Source organism: Danio rerio, chromosome 10, assembly GCF_049306965.1.
Source record: "Danio rerio strain Tuebingen ecotype United States chromosome 10, GRCz12tu, whole genome shotgun sequence".
NCBI classification, from domain to species: domain Eukaryota; kingdom Metazoa; phylum Chordata; class Actinopteri; order Cypriniformes; family Danionidae; genus Danio; species Danio rerio.
The window spans coordinates 41,266,232-41,286,244 of record NC_133185.1 but is presented as its reverse complement, the minus strand read 5'-3'; the positions used below and the strand labels follow the sequence as shown (position 1 = coordinate 41,286,244).

At 36.6% G+C, this 20,013-nt stretch overlaps 4 protein-coding genes across 19 annotated transcripts in view; all 4 read right to left on the bottom strand.

The window, feature by feature from the left end:
* The window catches only part of or30bv1 (odorant receptor, family 30, subfamily BV, member 1), a 190,265-nt gene that overhangs the window by 104,083 nt on the left and 66,169 nt on the right, over positions 1 to 20,013 (bottom strand). The gene's annotated exons all lie outside the window — the stretch shown is intronic.
* or80a11 (odorant receptor, family 80, subfamily A, member 11) lies at positions 492 to 1,433 on the bottom strand. Its single transcript, NM_001256343.1, has one exon. The coding sequence runs from the start codon at positions 1,431 to 1,433 to the stop codon at positions 492 to 494; it is 942 nt and encodes a 313-aa protein (NP_001243272.1).
* Positions 8,543 to 9,484, bottom strand: or80a10 (odorant receptor, family 80, subfamily A, member 10). Its single transcript, NM_001256342.1, is given in 1 exon segment — positions 8,543 to 9,484. A coding segment is annotated over 1 exon segment (942 nt).
* On the bottom strand, positions 13,875 to 14,822 carry or80a6 (odorant receptor, family 80, subfamily A, member 6). The gene has a single exon (NM_001256341.1). It carries the CDS (start codon positions 14,820 to 14,822, stop codon positions 13,875 to 13,877), a length of 948 nt encoding a protein of 315 aa, NP_001243270.1.

Genomic DNA, 20,013 nt, shown 5'->3' with positions numbered 1-20,013 from the left:
GTGTTTTTGTTTGGGTCCAACACAACTACTCCTTTGGCTCAGTGGTTCACCAGTCTCCACACCAGAGACACAATACTTAAATGTTTTGTATGTTTTAATGCAATTAATTGGTTTAAATGCTTATGCACACATATTAAAAGAAGTAAGTGATATTACAGTTCGGACAGAGGAACAAGACTCATGTTTATTATGATTATTGCATTTTTGCATATAAATATAGAATACACTGCATCTACAAACAAATTTGTTTAACAAGGATTTTGTCAATGCAGAGAATATTCTTCTGTTCAACATTTACATTTCAGTCAATACTGTCTTTACAAAACATTCTCCCTTTTTTCCATTGAACAAATAAATCAACATTAGCATTTCTATCTATTGGCTTAGTCTCTAACATGAGCCAAAGCTTCACAAAAACAATACCAAAACAATAACGAGTAATATCCCCACAAATCACAAATAAGATTAAAAGGTTTGAAATTTATTTTGAATTACTTGGTTATTTTTTGTGTGTACAAGAATATATCTGTTATTTTTCTTCTGATTTCTTTAGTCCTGATGCAATAAACAGTGGGGTTTACTAAAAGAGAAACAAAGCAGGATACAATTAAAACGGCATTTCTCTCAGTTAAAGTCAACACAACTCCTATTTTAGTTAGTAAAATATAGACGATCTTAGGTAGATAAAAACTGAACAGGACAATTATATGACTTAAGCAAGTGTTGATCATTTGCTTTCTGCTTGAGTTGGCCAGTTTAGTCACACTATATGCTAGAACAGCATACGTGCACAGAATAAAAGGGAAAGGTCCACACAATGTCACCATACTATATACTGTAGAAATAGCAAAATAGGGTTCAGGATCAACACAGGCAGCTCGGACCAGAGAAGAATAACTACAGAACACGTATTTGATGATAGGCTGACAGTATGGAAGAGTGTCTGCCACATATGTCAAAAAACCTATTAAAGCAAAACTTAATATCCAGGTTAGAAAAATAAGCCATAATATTCGTGAGTTTGTTACAAAGCTGTGATACCTTAAAGGAAGACTAATGGCAATAAGTCTGTCTAATGCCATTAATGTCAGAGCCATGCACTCTGTTAAATCTCCAAGATTAAAGAAATATGTCCTGGAGATGCAAGAGTAGTATGAAACCGTTTTAATCTCAGCCAGCAGCACTGAGATCATGGTTGTGCTGCAAGTCGAGGAGTACATTATGTCAACAACAGCTAGATTACAGATTAATATGTACATTGGTTTGTGTAAATGTCTGTCAGTCGAGATGATACACAGATTGATGCCATTCCCAAGTAATATGAACATGTAGGATATCAAGATGAGCGATCCAAGAAGCTTTTGGTTCTGCAGGTGATCAAATCCAGTAATTATAAAGCTGTCAACATTTTTCACAAAAGTTTCATTCACCATTTTCAATTATCAGACTTCTTACATACAGTTAGTACCCAGTTAGTATAGTTGAAAGCTGGCAACTACATCCTTAATGTACTCACATATGCACAGAAAAAAAGCTCCTGTAAAAGAAAAGGGCAGAAAGATGCAGGCAGTCTCTGTAAGGTACAGGTGATGAAAACTGTTAAGATTGAAGTACAGTTTTAACAAAAGTACAAAAAGAGTTTCATTCATTCTGAAGAATAAAGAAAGTATTTTCAAAATAACTCCCCCTTGTTATAACTTTTTACAAATAGAATAAAGCAATATAAATAAGAATTTAGTATGATACTCTCAGACACTCCTTAAATCCAGGTCAAGTGAAGTGTGTGTGAGCTATCCTGCATTTTATACGTTTATTCTGAGACAGACATGTCATTGTTTCATAGCAACCACAACAAAACATTCAACATATCTTTCTAATCAGAATATATTTTTAGTTTACATGTCTGTGAGGACTTGACCTGTCAATCTGCCAGAACAATGTGTGCAAGCTGCCAGCAAGCTGCTTTTTACATGTTATATAGCATATTGGATTGCAGCTGAATGACCTTTTCAATAGAGTAAAGTGTGACTTCAGAAAAACACACTTTCACATTTTTATCACTTTCACACTTCTCGTGTATTTGTTGGCAAACTGGCGATCCTCCGCCCATCTTTGCTCCGAAAGGACTAGACCCTTCTTGGATGCTGCTTTCGTCCAATTTATAATGGCAATCACCTGTTTCATCGTTTAACAATTCTTAAAGATTGATTGATTCCAAGCCCTAAATTGCTCCTGTCCCAACTTTTTTGAATTGTGTTGCAAGAACCAAAACTGCAACGTTTAATTTGGGTAAATATTAAAAAATAAAATTAGAAGGAACACATTAAATAATGTTTGCTGTATTTTCTGCAATAAAATTCAAGTCAAAGTAAATTTGGAAGTCACTGCTTTCTTTTTATTTTCGTTTTCCCCAGTGGCCCAAACAAGCTGTTTTTCAAAGGTCTTATTCAGAAATATTTAGGATGTGTTTTTTGGCTTTGTTTCTGTGACTGTTTTCCCTAAAACTTACTAACCACTAGGGATGTAACGGTATCAGAATTTCACGGTACGGTAATACCTCGGAATGAATGGCACGGTACGGTATTTATTGAGTAATTTACAGGAAAACAAAACTAATGAAAAGACTCAAAAAAAGTGCCAAAAGTGTTTATTTACCTTATCACTAAACATATCAATGACATACAAATTAGCCATCTATCTGTAAGTTTCGAAACAGGAACTTTAATTTTTCAATTTTAATAACAAACTATTTAACCATATAAAAAAGTTTTAATTTAGTATTGTTGAAAACACATCACATTCAACATTTAATCACTCACTCACTTAGATAGAGATGGGTTTTTTAAGGAAAATTATCATATACCTATAATCTGATAAAAGCTGGGATCTCTGGGCATGTCCCCTGCAACAGAAAAAAGCCCTCTCATTTGGGACTGAGGTTTCTGGGACAGAGAGATATGATTTAGCCAAGCTTGACCGCAGTGGGTAACGTTGTGCATTGTCTTTCCACAACAAGCCATGAGTGAGATAGAGGTCTCTTTGCGATACAAGTCAATGTCTGCATTAATCTAACAAGTGTGCTGTGTTCTGCAGTCCCCATGACTGTTTTTAGTCATATTCCCCGACTTATATTTCACCACAGTCTGGCAGTGCCTGCATACTGTTTTTTTCTTTGTCTGTCACCTTTTCTCCTTTTTCGTATCTTTTTAGAAAGAAAACGAAAAACTTCCACACATCCGATTTAAAACCCGCTTTAGGTTCACACACTCCATTTCCGCATTACTGGATCTGTAGCGACAACAGACCGCAAAGAATGATGGCCACGCCTAGGCTGATGGGAAATGTAGTTCCCGCTACCTCCCGTTCGCTTCATTCGCCTAAGCAAACTTTTCTCAGAAATATAGTTTTATTGAGTCATGCGCCTACGGTAATATTGAAAAAAACTACTATTGCGGTATGACGGTATTTACAATATTGTTACATCCCTACTAACCACACAATCTTTATTTTTTTTTTATGCATAAAGCATATACATCTATCTTTGTTGCATATCATTGTAGCCCAGTTTCTGCTATATGAAGTAAAATTATAGGACAGCCAAGGCTATGTCAGAGCATATCCAAAGACCACAAAATCATGTTTTAGACCCTAGAGGGATAACTAATTACACTAATCAGTCAGAATTCTAAGTTAGACAATATGAACATCTGTAATCAAGAGGTCAGCTTGAGAACAGGGAAATTATTTGTTTTGATCAGTTGACCAGGGTGCCTTCAGCTCTGTTTGCTATAGAGCTCAGATAAGAGTTTTTTCTGTCTTGCTACCTACTTTTTAAAAATAAATTCTTTTTTTCTGGATCCCTACTTGGAGTGTTTTTGTTTGGGTCCAACACAACTGCCTCTGTGGCTCAGTGGTTCACTCACCAGTCTCCACACTAGAGACTCGTGTTCAAGACCCATCCGTGACAGAAAAACCAAGTCAGACAAGGACTCAGAGACACTCAGTGCCAATGATCTGTAAGCGGTGATTGCCAGTCATGAAATTTCATTCGATTAGGAGGTCCTTAATCATCAAGAGGACTTGATGACAAAACAGCTCCTTGCTACTGTCATGTTCTCCATTCGGCAGCTCTTTGAAAGTCTCCCTGTTGCTTCTCATTCTGCTTCTGCACAACCTATGAGTACCAACAGCCCTCTCAAAGCTCCAGTAACTACTGCAGAGCCCTGACTTACACCCTCCACCCCCAAACTATTCTCTGGCGATATTAGTTCCTGTCCGGGGTTTCTCACCCAGTGCTCTCTCACTTTTGAGCTTTATCCTTCAAGATTTCCCACTGACTGCTTAAACATTGCTTATATTATTACCCTGCTGACTGACAAACCTTTTAAAAGACATGCAGCTAGGTTGTTCCAGACTCTATCCCAGTGAAAGGGAATGACGCATGAGGGAGCAACAATGCCTTTACTGTGGTACCCGTGGTCACTTTTGGTCCACTTGTCTGGAACTGTTGGAAATGATGGTCCCCACCTAGCTACAGGAGGACGGTGATGGGGAAAATAAAAGCTCCTCCTGCCAACACCATTTTAGTACTTCAAGCCACTATGTCCTGTGAGAGCCACCATGATCGATTTAGGTGCCGCAGGTAATTTCATAGATCTGTCCTTGGCCAAGGACCTTAAGATTCCTACCCACCTTCTCCCTCATCCCCATGCAGTAACTGCATTGGATGGTATACCCCAAGAACCATTCCAGGTTCCCTTCTAGGTTGGAGTCCCTCTTTCCACTTCACCTGTTTAACTCAGATCCCCTCATCCCGAACCTTAGGAGTCTGTAGACCTATCTTAAGTTCCCACTGTCTATCATCAATTTAAGGCAGTGTTCATTAAGTCCTGAGCTACCTCTTTGCCACATCAACACCTATACAATTGTGCAATTGACCTTTACCCTGGTTCCTGTCCTCCCAGAGGCAGTCTTCTCCTTATCTCCCACTGAACAGGCTGTTATGAATGCTTTCATCAAGGAGTCCCTGGCAACTGGCATCATCCAAGCCTCCACTTCCCCTGCTGGTGTTGGCTTCTTTTTTTGTGGGGAAGGAGAATGGGGGGAACTTAGCGCATGTATCGATTACTGAGGTCTCAACAAGATAAGAGTTCGGAATCGAAATCCCCTGCCTCTTATGGCTACTGCTTTTGAGCTGCTGCAAAGAGCTTAAATTTTTTCTAAGGTGGACTTTTGCAAGGCCTACCATCTGGAGCGATACAGCAAAAAGATGAATGGAAGACGGCCTAAAACCCCCTCCCACAGGCCACTATGAATATTGGGTGCCCAATGCCCCTGCTGTGTTCTAGGCACTTACTAACCATGTCCTCCGAAACATGTAAAATGTATTTGTATCTGTTTTACTGGATGATATACTGATATTTTCCAAGTCAGTGGAGGAGCACGAGGGGCATGTCGACAGGGTTCTCCAAAGACTGCTTGAAAATAATCTTTTTGTCAAGCCAGACAAATGTGAGTTTCATGTAGCTCAGACTAAGTTTCTTGGTTACATTGTCATCCCTGGTCACCTGGAAATGGACCATAGTAAGATTCAGGCTGTTCTCAACTGCCCTATTCCAACCACAGTTAAAGCGGTGCATTGGTTTGTGGGATTTGCAAACTTTTACAGGAAGTTTATCAGAAATTTTAGCATGGTGATGGCTACCTTGACAGTGCAGACAAAGAGAGAAGAAGTCAAGATTGACTGGTATCCTGAAGCAGCAGATGGCTTCCAGGATCTTAAGTATCGATTCACCTCAGCTCATCTCTAATCCGGAAAGACCCTGTGTGGTGGAGGTGGATGCCTCAGAAGTAGGTGTAGAAGCAATCTTATCACAGAGGAATGAAGATGGAAGACTACACTCCTGTGTTTTTATGTCATGTCACCTGTTTGATGCTAAGCGCAACTACCATGTGGGCGATCGAGAGCTGCTCGCTGTAAAATTCGCCTTGGAAGAGTGGTGTCATTGGCTTGAGGGTGCTCAACATCCTTTTCAGGTTCTTGCAGACCATAAGATCCTGGAATATTTCCAGCAGGCCAAACAACTGAACCTTCTGCAGGCTGGATGTTGTTTATTAACAGATTTTAGTTAATCCTGACTTCCAAGAATCTCAAGACAGACACCTTGTCCAGTGCCTGCTCTCCAGAGATGTTTCTTCCACTATTTCTAGTTCAAGGATTGTTGCTCTCCTTTGATGGGATCTGGAAAAATTAGTCCGTAAGGCCCAAACCAAGCAACCTGATCCAGGCAGTGGACCATTGGGTGCTCTGTATGTCCCCTGATCAGCACGAGCCCATGTCTTGCAGTGAGGTCGTGAGTCCCCATTGACCTGCTACCCAGTAAGCATCCACACTCTAGAATTTCCCTAACGTTGCCTTTAGTGGCCTTTTATGAAGGAATATGTTAAAGGTTATGTGGAGGCCTGCCAAGTATGTTGCCAGGGAAAATCATCACGCAGCTACCTAAGGGACTGCTCCATCCTCCACAGGCCCTGGTCACACCTCTCCCTGGACTTCATTATGAGACTTCCACCCTCCCAGGGCAACAATGTCATATGGGTGGTGGTGGACCGATTCACCTGCTCAAGTTACTATTAGCCAAGGAGACCGCTGAGCTCACAATGAGCCATGTTTTCAGAGTATTTGGCATTCCCTAGGATTGTGTATCTGACCGAGGCCCACAATTTTTGTCCAGGTTCAGGGGGGCTTTTTTGCTAACTCTTTGGGGCCACTACCAGCCTACCATTTAGGTTCCATTCGACCCAACGGTGAGACAGAAGAAGTTAACCAAGATCTGGAAACCACTCTTCGATGAATGGCAGTCAACAACTCCATCACTTGGTCACCAATTTACTCAAATCAGATTTAGGCCCTGGTCATATGTGAAAATTTATCCGATATGAATTGGATCTGTGTTCTCCTGTCTGCAGTGTAAGTAAGTAGATCGGATTTCCACCTGTCAATGCGAGTCATGCGTCATTAAAAACCATAGCGAATTACGTCAAGTCTGACGCTTTCACTTCAGAACAGACTTCAGCAGAGTCCCAAACCTTAAATCTCATACACGAGGACTTTAACAGCTTTTATATTGTCATATAGGACAGATATTTAAGCATGTAATGAGAGGGAAAGAGCGTAATGTCCGCCACGCAACCAATATAAACTAATATAAAACTTGCATAGATCCCGTGCATAAATCACACCATGGACATTACATTAAGATGCCTAAAAGTTTTAAGAAAGCCAATATATCAAAAGAAGATAGACAAATGAGAACCTTTCTGTCATAAACTATAGTAAAATAGCTTGTCTGCTTGCTGCCTTATTGTTTCTTTGGGCGTACTCTCACTATGTACAGTTGCCTTAAACCGGGCCAAAGCACGCTTGTCCCCCCTCCCGTCTCCCCCGATGGCCCGCACTCACATTACATTTGGGCCTTGGCACACTTACATCATCGATGATGCACTGGTCAGAAACGCTCTCGCTCAGCACAGTGGAGATTTCTTCAGTTATATCGTCATTGAAGTCATTTGAAATGCAGTGACACAGTGACACATATTTTGCTGAACAGATCAGCCACTTTTGATGCTCATAAAAAAATCAAAGTCCTAGTGCTGAAGATGCGTCACTTTCGTGCAGTGAGAGGTTTGCGTCTTTAATTAACTATGACAGTTTGCGTGCATTGAACAGTAAGAATGATTAATAAACAAATTTGAAACAATCACATCTCGCTTTCAGTTTTAGTTTTTGCCTGAGCCAGATTAAGAGCACTCACACTTCTTAAAAACGATCTGGGAAACAGGCCTGGGCATAGTTCGGATAGCATAGTGTGAGTAGGCCCTTTGTTTTCCTCCCTTGTGGAGTTTTCTTTGTATGCATAATATACTGTTAAAATATTTTTTATTCTTAATTCTGAGAAGAATCTAAGTTGTCTGTTTTGCCACCTCATATTTGAGAAGAATCTAAGTTGAGTTGTTAAAATAAATCCTTGTTTTCTGGATCTCTACTTGTAGTGTTTTCGTTTGGGTCCAACACAACTACCCCTTTGGCTCAGTGGTTCACCAGTCTCCACACCAGAGACACAATACTTAAATGTTTTGTATGTTTTTAATGTAATTGAAAGGTTTAAATGCTTATGCACACATACTGAAATACATAACTGATATTACAGTTGGGACTGAGGAACAAGACTCATTTTTATTATGATTATTGCATTTTTGCATATAAATAGGGAATACACTGCATCTACAAACAAATTTGTTTAACAAGAATTTTGTCAATGCAGAGAATATTCTTCTGTTCAAGATTTACATTTTAGTCAATACTGTCTTTACAAAACATTCCCCCTTTCCCCATTAAACAAATAAATCAACATTAGCATTTCTATCTATTGGCTTAGTCTCTATCATGAGCCAAAGCTTCACAAAAACAATACCAAAACAATAACGAGTAATATCCCCACAAATCACATATAAGATTAAAAGGTTTGAAATTTATTTTGAATTACTTGGTTATTTTTTGTGTGTACAAGAATATATCTGTTATTCTTTTTCTGATTCCTTTAGTCCTGATGCAATAAACAGTGGGGTTTACTAAAAGAGAAACAAAGCAGGATACAATCAAAACAGCATTTCGCTCTGTTAAAGTCAACACAAGTCCTATTCTAGTTAGTAAAATATAGACGATCTTAGGTAGATAAAAACTGAACAGGACAATTATATGACTCAAGCAAGTGTTGATCATTTGCTTTCTGCTTGAGTTGGCCAGTTTAGTCACACTATATGCTAGAACAGCATACGTGCACAGAATAAAAGGGAAAAGTCCACACAATGTCACCATACTATATACTGTAGAAATGGCAAAATAGGGTTCAGGATCAACACAGGCAGCTCTGACCAGAGAAGAATAACTACAGAACACGTATTTGATGATAGGCTGACAGTATGGAAGAGTGTCTGCCACATATGTCAAAAAACCTATTACAGCAAAACTGAAGATCCAGGTGAGAAAAATAAGCCATAATATTCGTGAGTTTGTTACAAAGCTGTGATACCTTAAAGGAAGATTAATCGCAATAAGTCTGTCTATTGCCATTAATGTCAGAGCCATGCACTCTGTTAAATCTCCAAGATTAAAGAAATATGTCCTGGAGATGCAAGAGTAGTATGAAACCGTTTTAATCTCAGCCAGCAGCACTGAGATCATGGTTGTGCTGCAGGTCGAGGAGTACATTATGTCAACAACAGCTAGATTACAGATTAATATGTACATTGGTTTGTGTAAATGTCTGTCAGTCGAGATGATACACAGATTGATGCCATTCCCAAGTAATATGAACATGTAGGATATCAAGATGAGCGATCCAAGAAGCTTTTGGTTCTGCAGGTGATCAAATCCAGTAATTATAAAGCTGTCAACATTTTTCACAAAAGTTTCATTTGCCATTTTCAATTATCAGACTTCTTACATACAGTTAGTACCCAGTTAGTATAGTTGAAAGCTGGCAACTACATCCTCAATGTACTCACATATGCACAGAAAAAAAGCTCCTGTAAAAGAAAAGGGCAGAAAGATGCAGGCAGTCTCTGTAAGGTACAGGTGATGAAAACTGTAAAGATTAAGGTAAAGTTTTAACAAAAGTATAAAAAGAGTTTCATTCATTCTGAAGAATAAAGTATTTTCAAAATAATTCCCCCTTGTTTTAACTTTTTAAATAAAGCAACATAAATGAGAATTTAATATGTGAATCTCCCTAACGCTCCTTCAATCCAGGTCAAGTGAAGTGTGTGTGAGCGTTCCTGCATTTTATACGTTTATTTTCCGAGACAGGCAACGTCATTGTTTCATAGCAACCAAAACAAAACATAGAACGTATCTTTCCAATTAGTATATATTTTTAATTTACATGTTTGTGAGGACTTGTCAATCTGCCAGGACAATGTTTGCAAGCTACAAGCAAGTAACTTTTAACATATCATATAGCATATTGTAGCTGAACTGTGACAATGACTTCACACAAGAGTCCACTTACTAATTAATCATTAGCTGAGTAGTTTAGATACCAGTATGTGAATGTGTTAATAGAAACGGTATTACCGTATAATTACTGAAATAAAACCGATTTAGTTTTGTGTTTATCGTTATCATTCATTTTAATTATGAATGTTCACACACACAACCTACAAACAGTTTTGATTAACAGGTATTTGGTAAAAGGATGTTTTTCTATTTAATACCAAATCCTCATATTTTTTGCCAATAATGTTAAAGTAAATATCCTTATTAATTATTTACTTTATTTGAAAACAAATAGGCGGGTTATTCCGCTGTGGCGACCCCTAATTAAAAAAGGGACTATGCTGAGAACAAAATAAATGAATGAAAACAAATAAACAATAACAATGCTGCATACAAATTCACCTCTTTGTACTATACGTCCTAAAAGTATGCACTTTTTTGTGAGGAAAAAGAACATACTTTGACTGTAACAGAAAAGTATACATGCTATGGGACAAACTATTTCCTTATTAACCAAGCATTGTGTTGCTTAGTTGCGAGCCCCATCAATCTCCCTCACATCATCTACATTTCTTTCTAATTAATTTCCTAAGATACTGGACATGATACAGCAGGTTAATCTGCCATCTGCGAGTGATTTAGGTATAGGAAACATGACTTAGGTATTTTTCAGTAGGTTAATATTGAAGAGTCATTCATACATCTTTACTAAAGCCTCTTTACTTGATTTAACAATTTTGGTACAGTTTCTCTCTCAAATGTTGACAGGTATGCATACACTTTTAATTTCTACCAGAAACAGTAGATCACTAGGGAACTTTACACCGTAAAAATTGCTGGTTTCCACGCAATTGTTTTGTGTTGAGACAACATGAAGGAATTAGGTTAACTTGTTAGTTTTTACAAAATTAGGTAGATTGAACATTAATCAATTAACTTGTTGCAAAAAATCTGTTTAAATTTTTTTAGTTGTGCTAAATCACATCATGCAAAAGATATAGGGCTCTATTTTGACGGTCCATGCGCAGAGCGCAAAACGCAGGGCGCAAACGCTTTCAGGGCGTGTCAGAACGCATTTTTGCTAATTTAAGGACTGGAAAATCTGCTTTGCGCCATGGCGCATAGTCTAAAAGGGTTGAGTTATTTTCTTAATGAGTTATAGGTGTGTTTTGAGAATAAACCAATTAGAGTCTCATCTCCCATTACCTTTAAGAGCCAGCTGTGTCGCGCCATAAGCTCATTCGCTATTTACAGGACGTAAAGTAAGTCTAAGTGGAGAAAATTTGCATTTCACAAGCAAACAGTTAACAGTTTTTTTAACAGAAAACTGTTAAACAGAGCATCTACTGCATGAGAATGAGAGATAATGGAACTACTTTCACTTCCTTTTTAGACCAGAACGCCTATGGGCGCACACGAGCGCTAATGCATTTGCTATTTAAACGCCTCAAAACGACTTTTGTGCCAAGCTGAAACTAGCAAAAGACTATTGCGCCGCGCGCCACATTGCGCTGGGTGTATGATAGGGCTCATACAGCCACAATTTAAAGAGTCTGTTTGACTGTTTCTCTGCTTTAAAATGCAGCATTCTGTATAATTGGAAAGTATTTCCACTTGGCGACCATCTTTGAAACGCCTCTGTTTGAATGGATAAACATCAAATTCTCCCAAAATGCTAGCCAAACTCATTATTAAATTTCTTATTAGGAAACAACAATAAGATTATCCAACTACTGTCTTTTTGGTTTCATTTCTAAATGTTTGAGTCACACAAAATCTGCAGAAATTCACATCTGGTGCCAGCCCCTCCTCTGGAGAATCGTCAGTCTATATTGATCGCTCATTGGCTTCTGTACTAGAAGGCAGGGCTTTATTCGCCATATTGACAGTTAAACTTTTCCCCAGTCAAGACTGGGCACATGTCTTGTGTATTCTATAGTCTTTGGTAATTCAGATGGATCTGATAGTTTTGTGGTCTGTGTCTGATTTTATATTAGTTGGTATAATTTTCCTGTTTGAATGGCCAAGAATGACTATTTTTGTTTTTCTGTACAAAATTGTGAAAAATCTATGAAAGTTTTTTAAAACATCATCCTAACTAAATTAACCAGTAAACAAACTATCAAAATATCTATACCTTTAAGGATACAAATATAGATAATTCGATAATAAAATAAACTGTTTGCTTTAATTTTTAGCTATGTTTTATTTTTGATCATTTGTCACACAATTCCTCTTTACAAGATACATGCTTCTGTAGTAGTTATTATTTGAATGACTTGAGTTTAGTAATGAGTTCACTAAAGTATGGAGGCAGTTTTGTTGATTGTTAAGAGTGAACCGGCGGATGGGAAGCAAAAGTGACACAGAAGCTGCTGATGAAGGTGAAATGTGATTTAATTGGCAAAAAGTAAAAAAGAAAATCCAGCATAAAGATGAAAGTGACAAAATAACAATAAAGAAAGATAAACTACACAATATTTGCAAGGTATTTACAGGCCTGTTCAGCTAAATCAAAAGATCTGATTAAAATCTGCCAAAACACACTTTCTCCAATATCTCCTGTTACAACCTCCTGGCTCAAGAATAAAGTAACAAAACCAAATAAAGGTCCAAACCAGAAAAATATAATCAATTTAAGTATGTTTAATCAAATATTAATTGAAATGATACATAAAATTATAAAAAAAAAAAAGAAACAAAAACTCCAAAGCTGAAGAGGAAAGAATGAATGCCTCCATCTAGTGGATACTGGTTAATATTCGACAAGATCACTAGCGCTGTAACAGTTTTTGGGAACCATTTTATATCATTAGGCCTTACTAATGATGGATTATCCCATATTAGAGTTTGGTATTGTAACATGTAGACAAATATATATATATAAAGAACAATAAACAAAATAATAATAAATGAAAGTAAATGTGTATATAAAACTCAAAATAAAACAACCAATTTGAATAACAATTTTTAAACTTTGCACGTCAATCAATTCTTGCTCTGCAGTCCAAAGACACATTTCAAAATGATTTGCACAATAAAACACCCAACACAAATTAACGGACTCATGCTGAGTTAACAAGATTACTGAAATCTCTCCATTAACATAACAAACTTCACCTTAAAGTGAATATTTTCTTGGTTTATGTCACAGCATTTTGCATTATGTTTGTTTAAAGTGGCCTGCATGATGTTGAGATGAGCATTAATAATGTTATGAAATAATGCTCAATATTCTGATTAAGCAAGCAGAATCAAGTATTCTAGTATGTCATGTATTATAAATATATCTGTGCATATTAATTTAAAGACCTAAATAGAGTATCCAAGCAGCGAGTAACTGTTTACATGTATTTTGTATAGCAGGTTGGAGGCTCAATGAAACTAATGAGCAATAATACTTGTACCTTACACAAGGGTCTTCTAACTGATTCATTACCCTCCAGAGTGGTTTAGACCCCTGTGAACAGACGTTTTAATAAAAATAGCAATTGATTTACATTTGGGACTGAGGGACATCAAACTTTGTTTAGATTATGGCTATTATTTAACTTTTACGTATAAAAATTAATTTATAAACAATTTTGTTTAAAAGGTAGGTTTTTATTTGTTTTTTTGTGTTCAACATTACATTTAATATTTACAACAGGCACAATACTGTCATTTAAAAGCTGATATTTCCTCTATTATTACTGAAAACAGTAAATTAATAATCTGCATTTCAATGCTTTGGTTTACAGTTTCTAATGTGAGAAAAAATTGTCCCAAAAGCAATCGAAACAAGGTAAACTAAGATGATGAACCTTTTGAAATTGACTTAAGGATTTGGTACTGTTTTCCTATGCAAAAATACATTTGATAATCGTTTCCTGATTTCTTTAGTCCTTATGCAATAAACAGTGGGGTTTATTAAAGGTGGAACAAGAGAAGCTGTAATCAGAATTGCATTTCGCTCTGTTAAAGTCAACACAACTCCTATTCGAGTGAGTAAGGTAGAGACAAGCTTTGGAGCATAAAAACTGGAGAGAACAATTATATGACTCAAGCAAGTGTTGATCAATTGCTTTTTGTTTGAATTGTTGGCCAGTTTAGTCACACTATATGCCAGAACAGCATATGTGCACAATATAAAAGGGAACTGTCCACACAATAGCCACATATTTAACATCGCAGATATAAAAAAATATGGCTCAGGATCAACACAAGCAGCTCTGATCATGGAAGCATACTCACAAAACACATATTTGATGATTGGCTGACAGTATGGGACATTGTCCGAAACTGATATTACGTAACCTATAACAGCAAAACCAGCGAGCCAGGTCAGAAAAATAAGCAGAAAGACTCGTGAATTTGTGACAATGCTGTGGTATCTTAATGGAAGCCTAATAGCAATAAGTCTGTCTATTGCCATTAATGTCAGAGCCATGCACTCTGTGAAACCACCAACATGATAGAAGTATGTCCTGGAGATGCAAGAGTAGAATGAAACAGTTTTAATCTCAGCCAGCAGCACTGAGATCATGGTTGTGCTGCAGGTCGAGGAGTACATTACATCAACAACGGCTAGATTACAGATTAATATGTACATTGGTTTGTGTAAATGTCTGTCAGTCGAGATGATAAACAGATTGATGCCATTCCCAAGCAGTATGAGTATGTAGGTTATCAAGATGAGCGATCCAAGGAGCTTTTGGTTCTGCAGGTGATCAAATCCAGTAATTATAAAGCTGTCAACATTTTTCACAAAAGTTTCATTCGCCATTATCAATTACCAAATCTCTTACATACAGTTAGTACCCAGTTAGTGTAGTTGAAAGCTGGCAACTACATCCTCAATGTACTCATATATGCAGAGAAAAAAAGCTCCTGTAAAAGAAAAGGGCAGAAAGATGCAGGCAGTTTCTGTAAGGTACAGGTGATGAAAACTGTTAAGATTGAAGTACAGTTTTAACAAAAGTACAAAAAGAGTTTCATTCATTCTGAAGAATAAAGAAAGTATTTTCAAAATAATTCCCCTTGTTATAACTTTTTAAATAAAGCAACATAAATGAGAATTTAATATGCAAATCTCTCTAACACTCCTTCAATCCAGGTCAAGTGAAGTGTGTGTGAGCGTTCCTGCATTTTATACGTTTATTTTCCGAGACAGGCAATGTCATGGTTTCATAGCAACCACAACAAAACATAGAACGTATCTTTCCAATTAGCACTTATTTTTAATTTACATGTCTGTGAGGACTTGTCAATCTCCAAAAACAATGTGTGCAGGCTACAAGCAAGTAACTTTTAACATATTATATAGTATATTGTAGCTGAACTGTGACAATGACTTTACACAAGAGTCCACTTACTAATTCATACAAATAAACATTGACAATGCTGCATCCAAATTCACCTCTTTTTACTTATCTTTGTGAGGAAAAAGTACATACTTTTGACTGTGTAACAGAAGAGTATGCAAGCTGTGGGACAAACTATTTCCTAATTAACCAAGCATTGCATTGCTTAGTTGTGACCTTCGTCAATCTCCTCACATCATCTACATTTCTTTCTTTCTTCTGCATCTACATTGAGTCTTTCATGCAGAGAAATCTCTTTAGGTTTTCAGAAGTTAATAACCAAACACATCTTTATAAAAGTAATTTTTGTAGTAGCAGATGAAATATAATGCAAAAAAACTTGATTAAGGTATTTTCCTGTAGGTTAATATTTAAGAGTAGGGCTGCACGATTAATCGTAAAAAGATCACAATCTCGATTCGACCCTACACACAATCTTAATTTAGCCTTTTCTACGGTTCAGCCAATTATAATTTCTAGGTCAGGAGAGAAGAAAAAGGCGGCCGCAGAAGTCTTCACAGCAACATTGACACCTTCAAATGGTGTTAAAAATGTCACATACTGTATTTATAAGGTTTAATTTATCCAAAATGTTATTTCTGTCTAAATGTAATGATGTACTTACGGTGTAAATCACACGTGAGCTGACGCTCTGTTTGTTTACTGAGGAGAATGCGCGCATGCACACAAATGTCGCCTACTTTATTAAACACAACCTGCACATGCTGTGAATAACAGGTAATAAAGTTGTAAATAGTGTTCAGTTTGTTGCAAAGAGCGATCGTTTGAGGACCATGCAGAAGGTTTGATTTGCAAGTAGTTTTCTCAGTGACAGTAGCAGCACTAGGAAGTGAAAGTGAAACCTGTGCACACACCATTAAATGATCATATCGCATTTCACAGTTATGATTACGAACAACATTTGATATGTTTTTTATTTCATAGCGAACACAAAGTGTGCATGAAAATAAATGTTTAATGTGTCAGTGTAACAACCCTAGCCTGTATATGATGGAAACATAATTGTCTAATAATGTTGTCAATGACAGATGACAAGCACATGTCTAAAACATAATAATTCAATTTTATAGTTATGAATAATTATATTCTGCTGTCATCATTTTACTGTGAATTAACAAACAGGACATATTGAAAGTCTGTTCAAGTCCACCATAATACAAAATTTTGCATTTTAAGCAACAGTAGACCTACACATAGGCGTAATATTATCATTGTTGTTTTACCATATGTTTGAGAATTAATAATAATAGGCTTATCATATTAACCTTTATTTAACATTTATAGAATCGTGAGAAAATTGCGATCTGGATATTAAGCAAAAATTGTGATTCACGTTTTTCCCAGAATCATGAAGCCCTATTAAAGAGTCATTCATCTTTACCAAAGCCTCTCTACTTGATGGCTGTCAAGTATACACCCTCCTAATTTGTTATTTCTCCTGAAAAATTTGCGTAATTATCCCCTAGTAATCAATTTTGGTAAGTCTCTCTCTCAAATGTTGGCAGGTATGCGTACACTTTGAATTTCTACCGGAAACAGTAAACCACCAGGGAAACTTTAAACCGTAAAAATTGCTGGTTTCCATTCAATTATTTTGTGTTGAGACAACATGAAGGGATTAAGTTAACTTGTTAGTTTGGAAATTTAGGTGGATTGATCATAAAACAATTAAGCCGTTGCAAAAAACTGAGAATATTTGTGTTTCAGCACGTTTTGAATAAGTAGTTTAAACAAATAGCAAACAAATTTTGGGTGTAGTATACTCTTTTCAACATAATACAGTTTGGAAAATACTTATTCTAGTTTCAAATACTATTTAGGAAGGATAGTATGCAGATTGGGACATGGCACATGTCTATGCTTTCCCTTACAGCCTCCAATATGAGCAAAAGCATTATAAAAAAAAATCAAAACAACAGTAAGTTTTTGTTCTGTGTTAGACCTTTTCAACAGAAACATGAAGAAAGTATTTCACAACTACATAGCCCTGTCGTGCTAAATCACATCAGACTTAAGATAACCACAATTTAAAGAGTCTGTTTGACTGTTTCTCTGCTTTAAAATGCAGCACTCTGCATAATTGTAAAGTAATTTCACTTGCCAACCATCTTTGAAACGCCTCCCTTGCGTTCTGTTTAAATAGGAAAACATCAATCTCTCCAAAATTGCTTACCAAACTCATTATTAAATTTCATATTAGGAAACAACAATAAGATTAACCAACAACTGTCTTTTTGGTTTCATTTCTAAATGTTTGAGTCACACAAAATCTGCAGAAATTCACATCTGGTGCCAGCCCCTCCTCTGGAGAATCGTCTGCCTATATCAATCGCTCATTGGCTTCTGTACTAGAAGGCAGGGCTTTATTCGCCATATTGACAGTTACACTTTTCCCCAGTCAAGACTGGGCACATGTCTTGTGTATTCTATAGTCTTTGGTAATTCAGATGGATCTGATAGTTTTGTCGTCCGTGTCTGATTTTATATTAGATTGTATCATTTTCTTGTTTGAATGGCCAAGAATGACTATTTTTGTTTTTCTGTACAAAATTGTGAAAAATCAATTTGTCTTTGACAGTCTATAACATGTCATCATAACTAAATTAATCATTAAATAAAACAAACTATCAAAATATCTTTACCTTTAAAGATACATACATAGATAAGTCGATAATAAAATAAACTGTTTGCTTTCATTTTTCGCTGTTTCATTTTTGATCATGTCACATTTCCTCTCTACAAGATACATGCTCCTGTAGTAGTTTATTCTTTGTATGACTATAGTTTGGTATTGAGTTCACTAAAGTATGGAGGCAGTTTTGTTGATTGTTAAGAGTGAACCGGCGGATGGGAAGCAAAAGTGACACAGAAGCTGCTGATGAAGGTGAAATGTGATTTAATTGGCAAAAAGTAAAAAAGAAAATCCAGCATAAAGATGAAAGTGACAAAATAACAATTAAGAAAGATAAACTACACAATATTTGCAAGGTATTTACAGGCCTGTTCAGCTAAATCAAAAGATCTGATTAAAATCTGCCAAAACACACTTTCTCCAATATCTCCAGTTACAACCTCCTGGCTCAAGAATAAAGTAACAAAACAAAATAAAGGTCCAAACCAGAAAAGTATATTCAATTTAAGTATCAATCAATATTTAATCAAAAATGAAAGCAAAATTAATGCAAATGGCTGAAGTTTATGGTAGACGGAATAAAAAGTACACGTTTGCAAACCTACCTAAAGTTACAAATCATAATTCCGATTAGAGCGATCATGTGGTGAATGTTGATCTTATGTTGAGCCCAATAAGCCTTTAATCTAAAAATAGAGCAAGGATGTTCCTTTAGTGACATCTTCTTTCAATCGGCTTAGTCCCTTTATTAATCCGGGGTTGCCACAGCGGAATGAACTGCCAACTTATCAAGCACGTTTTTACACAGCGGATGCCCTTTCAGCAGCAACCTATCTCTGGGAAACATCCACACACATTCATTTAAACACTACAGCTTACCCAATTCACTTGTACCCCATGTCTTAGGACTGTGTGGAAAACTGGAGCACCCGGAGGAAACCCACACAAACGCAGGGAAAACATGCCAACTCCACACAAAAACGCCATCTGAACTGACCCAGCCGTAGCTAGAACCAGCGACCTTCTTGCTGTGAGGCGACAGCATTACTTACCGTGCCACTTATCATGTTAAATCGTCAATATCCATATCCAGCTAATTGAGTAATCCATGTACGAAGAACAGACCCCAGTTCACTTTGTTTTATTCAAACAAACTTTGCATGCAATACTCTGCACCTGGTCCAAACACTCTAGAAAAACACTAGATAACAAAACGTCTCTTTCTAGTGGATAATGGTTAACATTGGACAAGATCACTAGTGCCGTAACAGTGTTTGGGTTTGGAAACCATTTTATATTTTTAGCTGTTACCCATGGATTATCTCATTTTAGAGTTTGGTATTGTAACATGTAGACAAATATACATATAAAAAACATTAAACAAAATAATAATGAATGAAAGTTAATAAGTATGTACATAAAACTCAAAACAAAACAAGCAGCAATGGGTTTTTAATCACCGACCATAAGGTGATGACCCTGATGATGTCATGCCAAAATGGCCACTCTGAATGAACGGAGGGAAAATACCGTATAAATGTCCTAGGTTGCATTGGTTTGGTTCTAAAGAGTGGAGACCGGTGAGTGGATGTAATCTTTTTATGGTTTGTTTATTTAATAAATCATGTTCAAATGAACATGTGTCTGTGGTTACTTCAGTGTGTATAGAAAGATAAGGGATAATGTTTGAATTGGTTTTGTATTCAAATAGTACATAAACACAGCGATAATTTCAGAGAGTAGACAAAAAACATAAAATAAAAACAATCACATTAAACAAACACATATGTTCAATAAAGACAGCACTACACAGATTCATGCATACATATTTATTTGCCAGCAATGGGACCATGATTGAAAGTGTATAAATGTTAGTGTATGAGTGCCATATGTGTGTTTAACAGTCACAGTGGCTTCTCAATCCTGCGTGTTGTATTTTGCTGTAACAATTTTTAAACTCT

Excerpts from the sequence above, each read along its gene's own strand:
- or80a6 (NM_001256341.1), bottom strand. The coding sequence starts at position 14,822 with ATGGCGAATGAAACTTTTGTGAAAAATGTTGACAGCTTTATAATTACT.
- or80a11 (NM_001256343.1), bottom strand. The coding sequence starts at position 1,433 with ATGGTGAATGAAACTTTTGTGAAAAATGTTGACAGCTTTATAATTACT.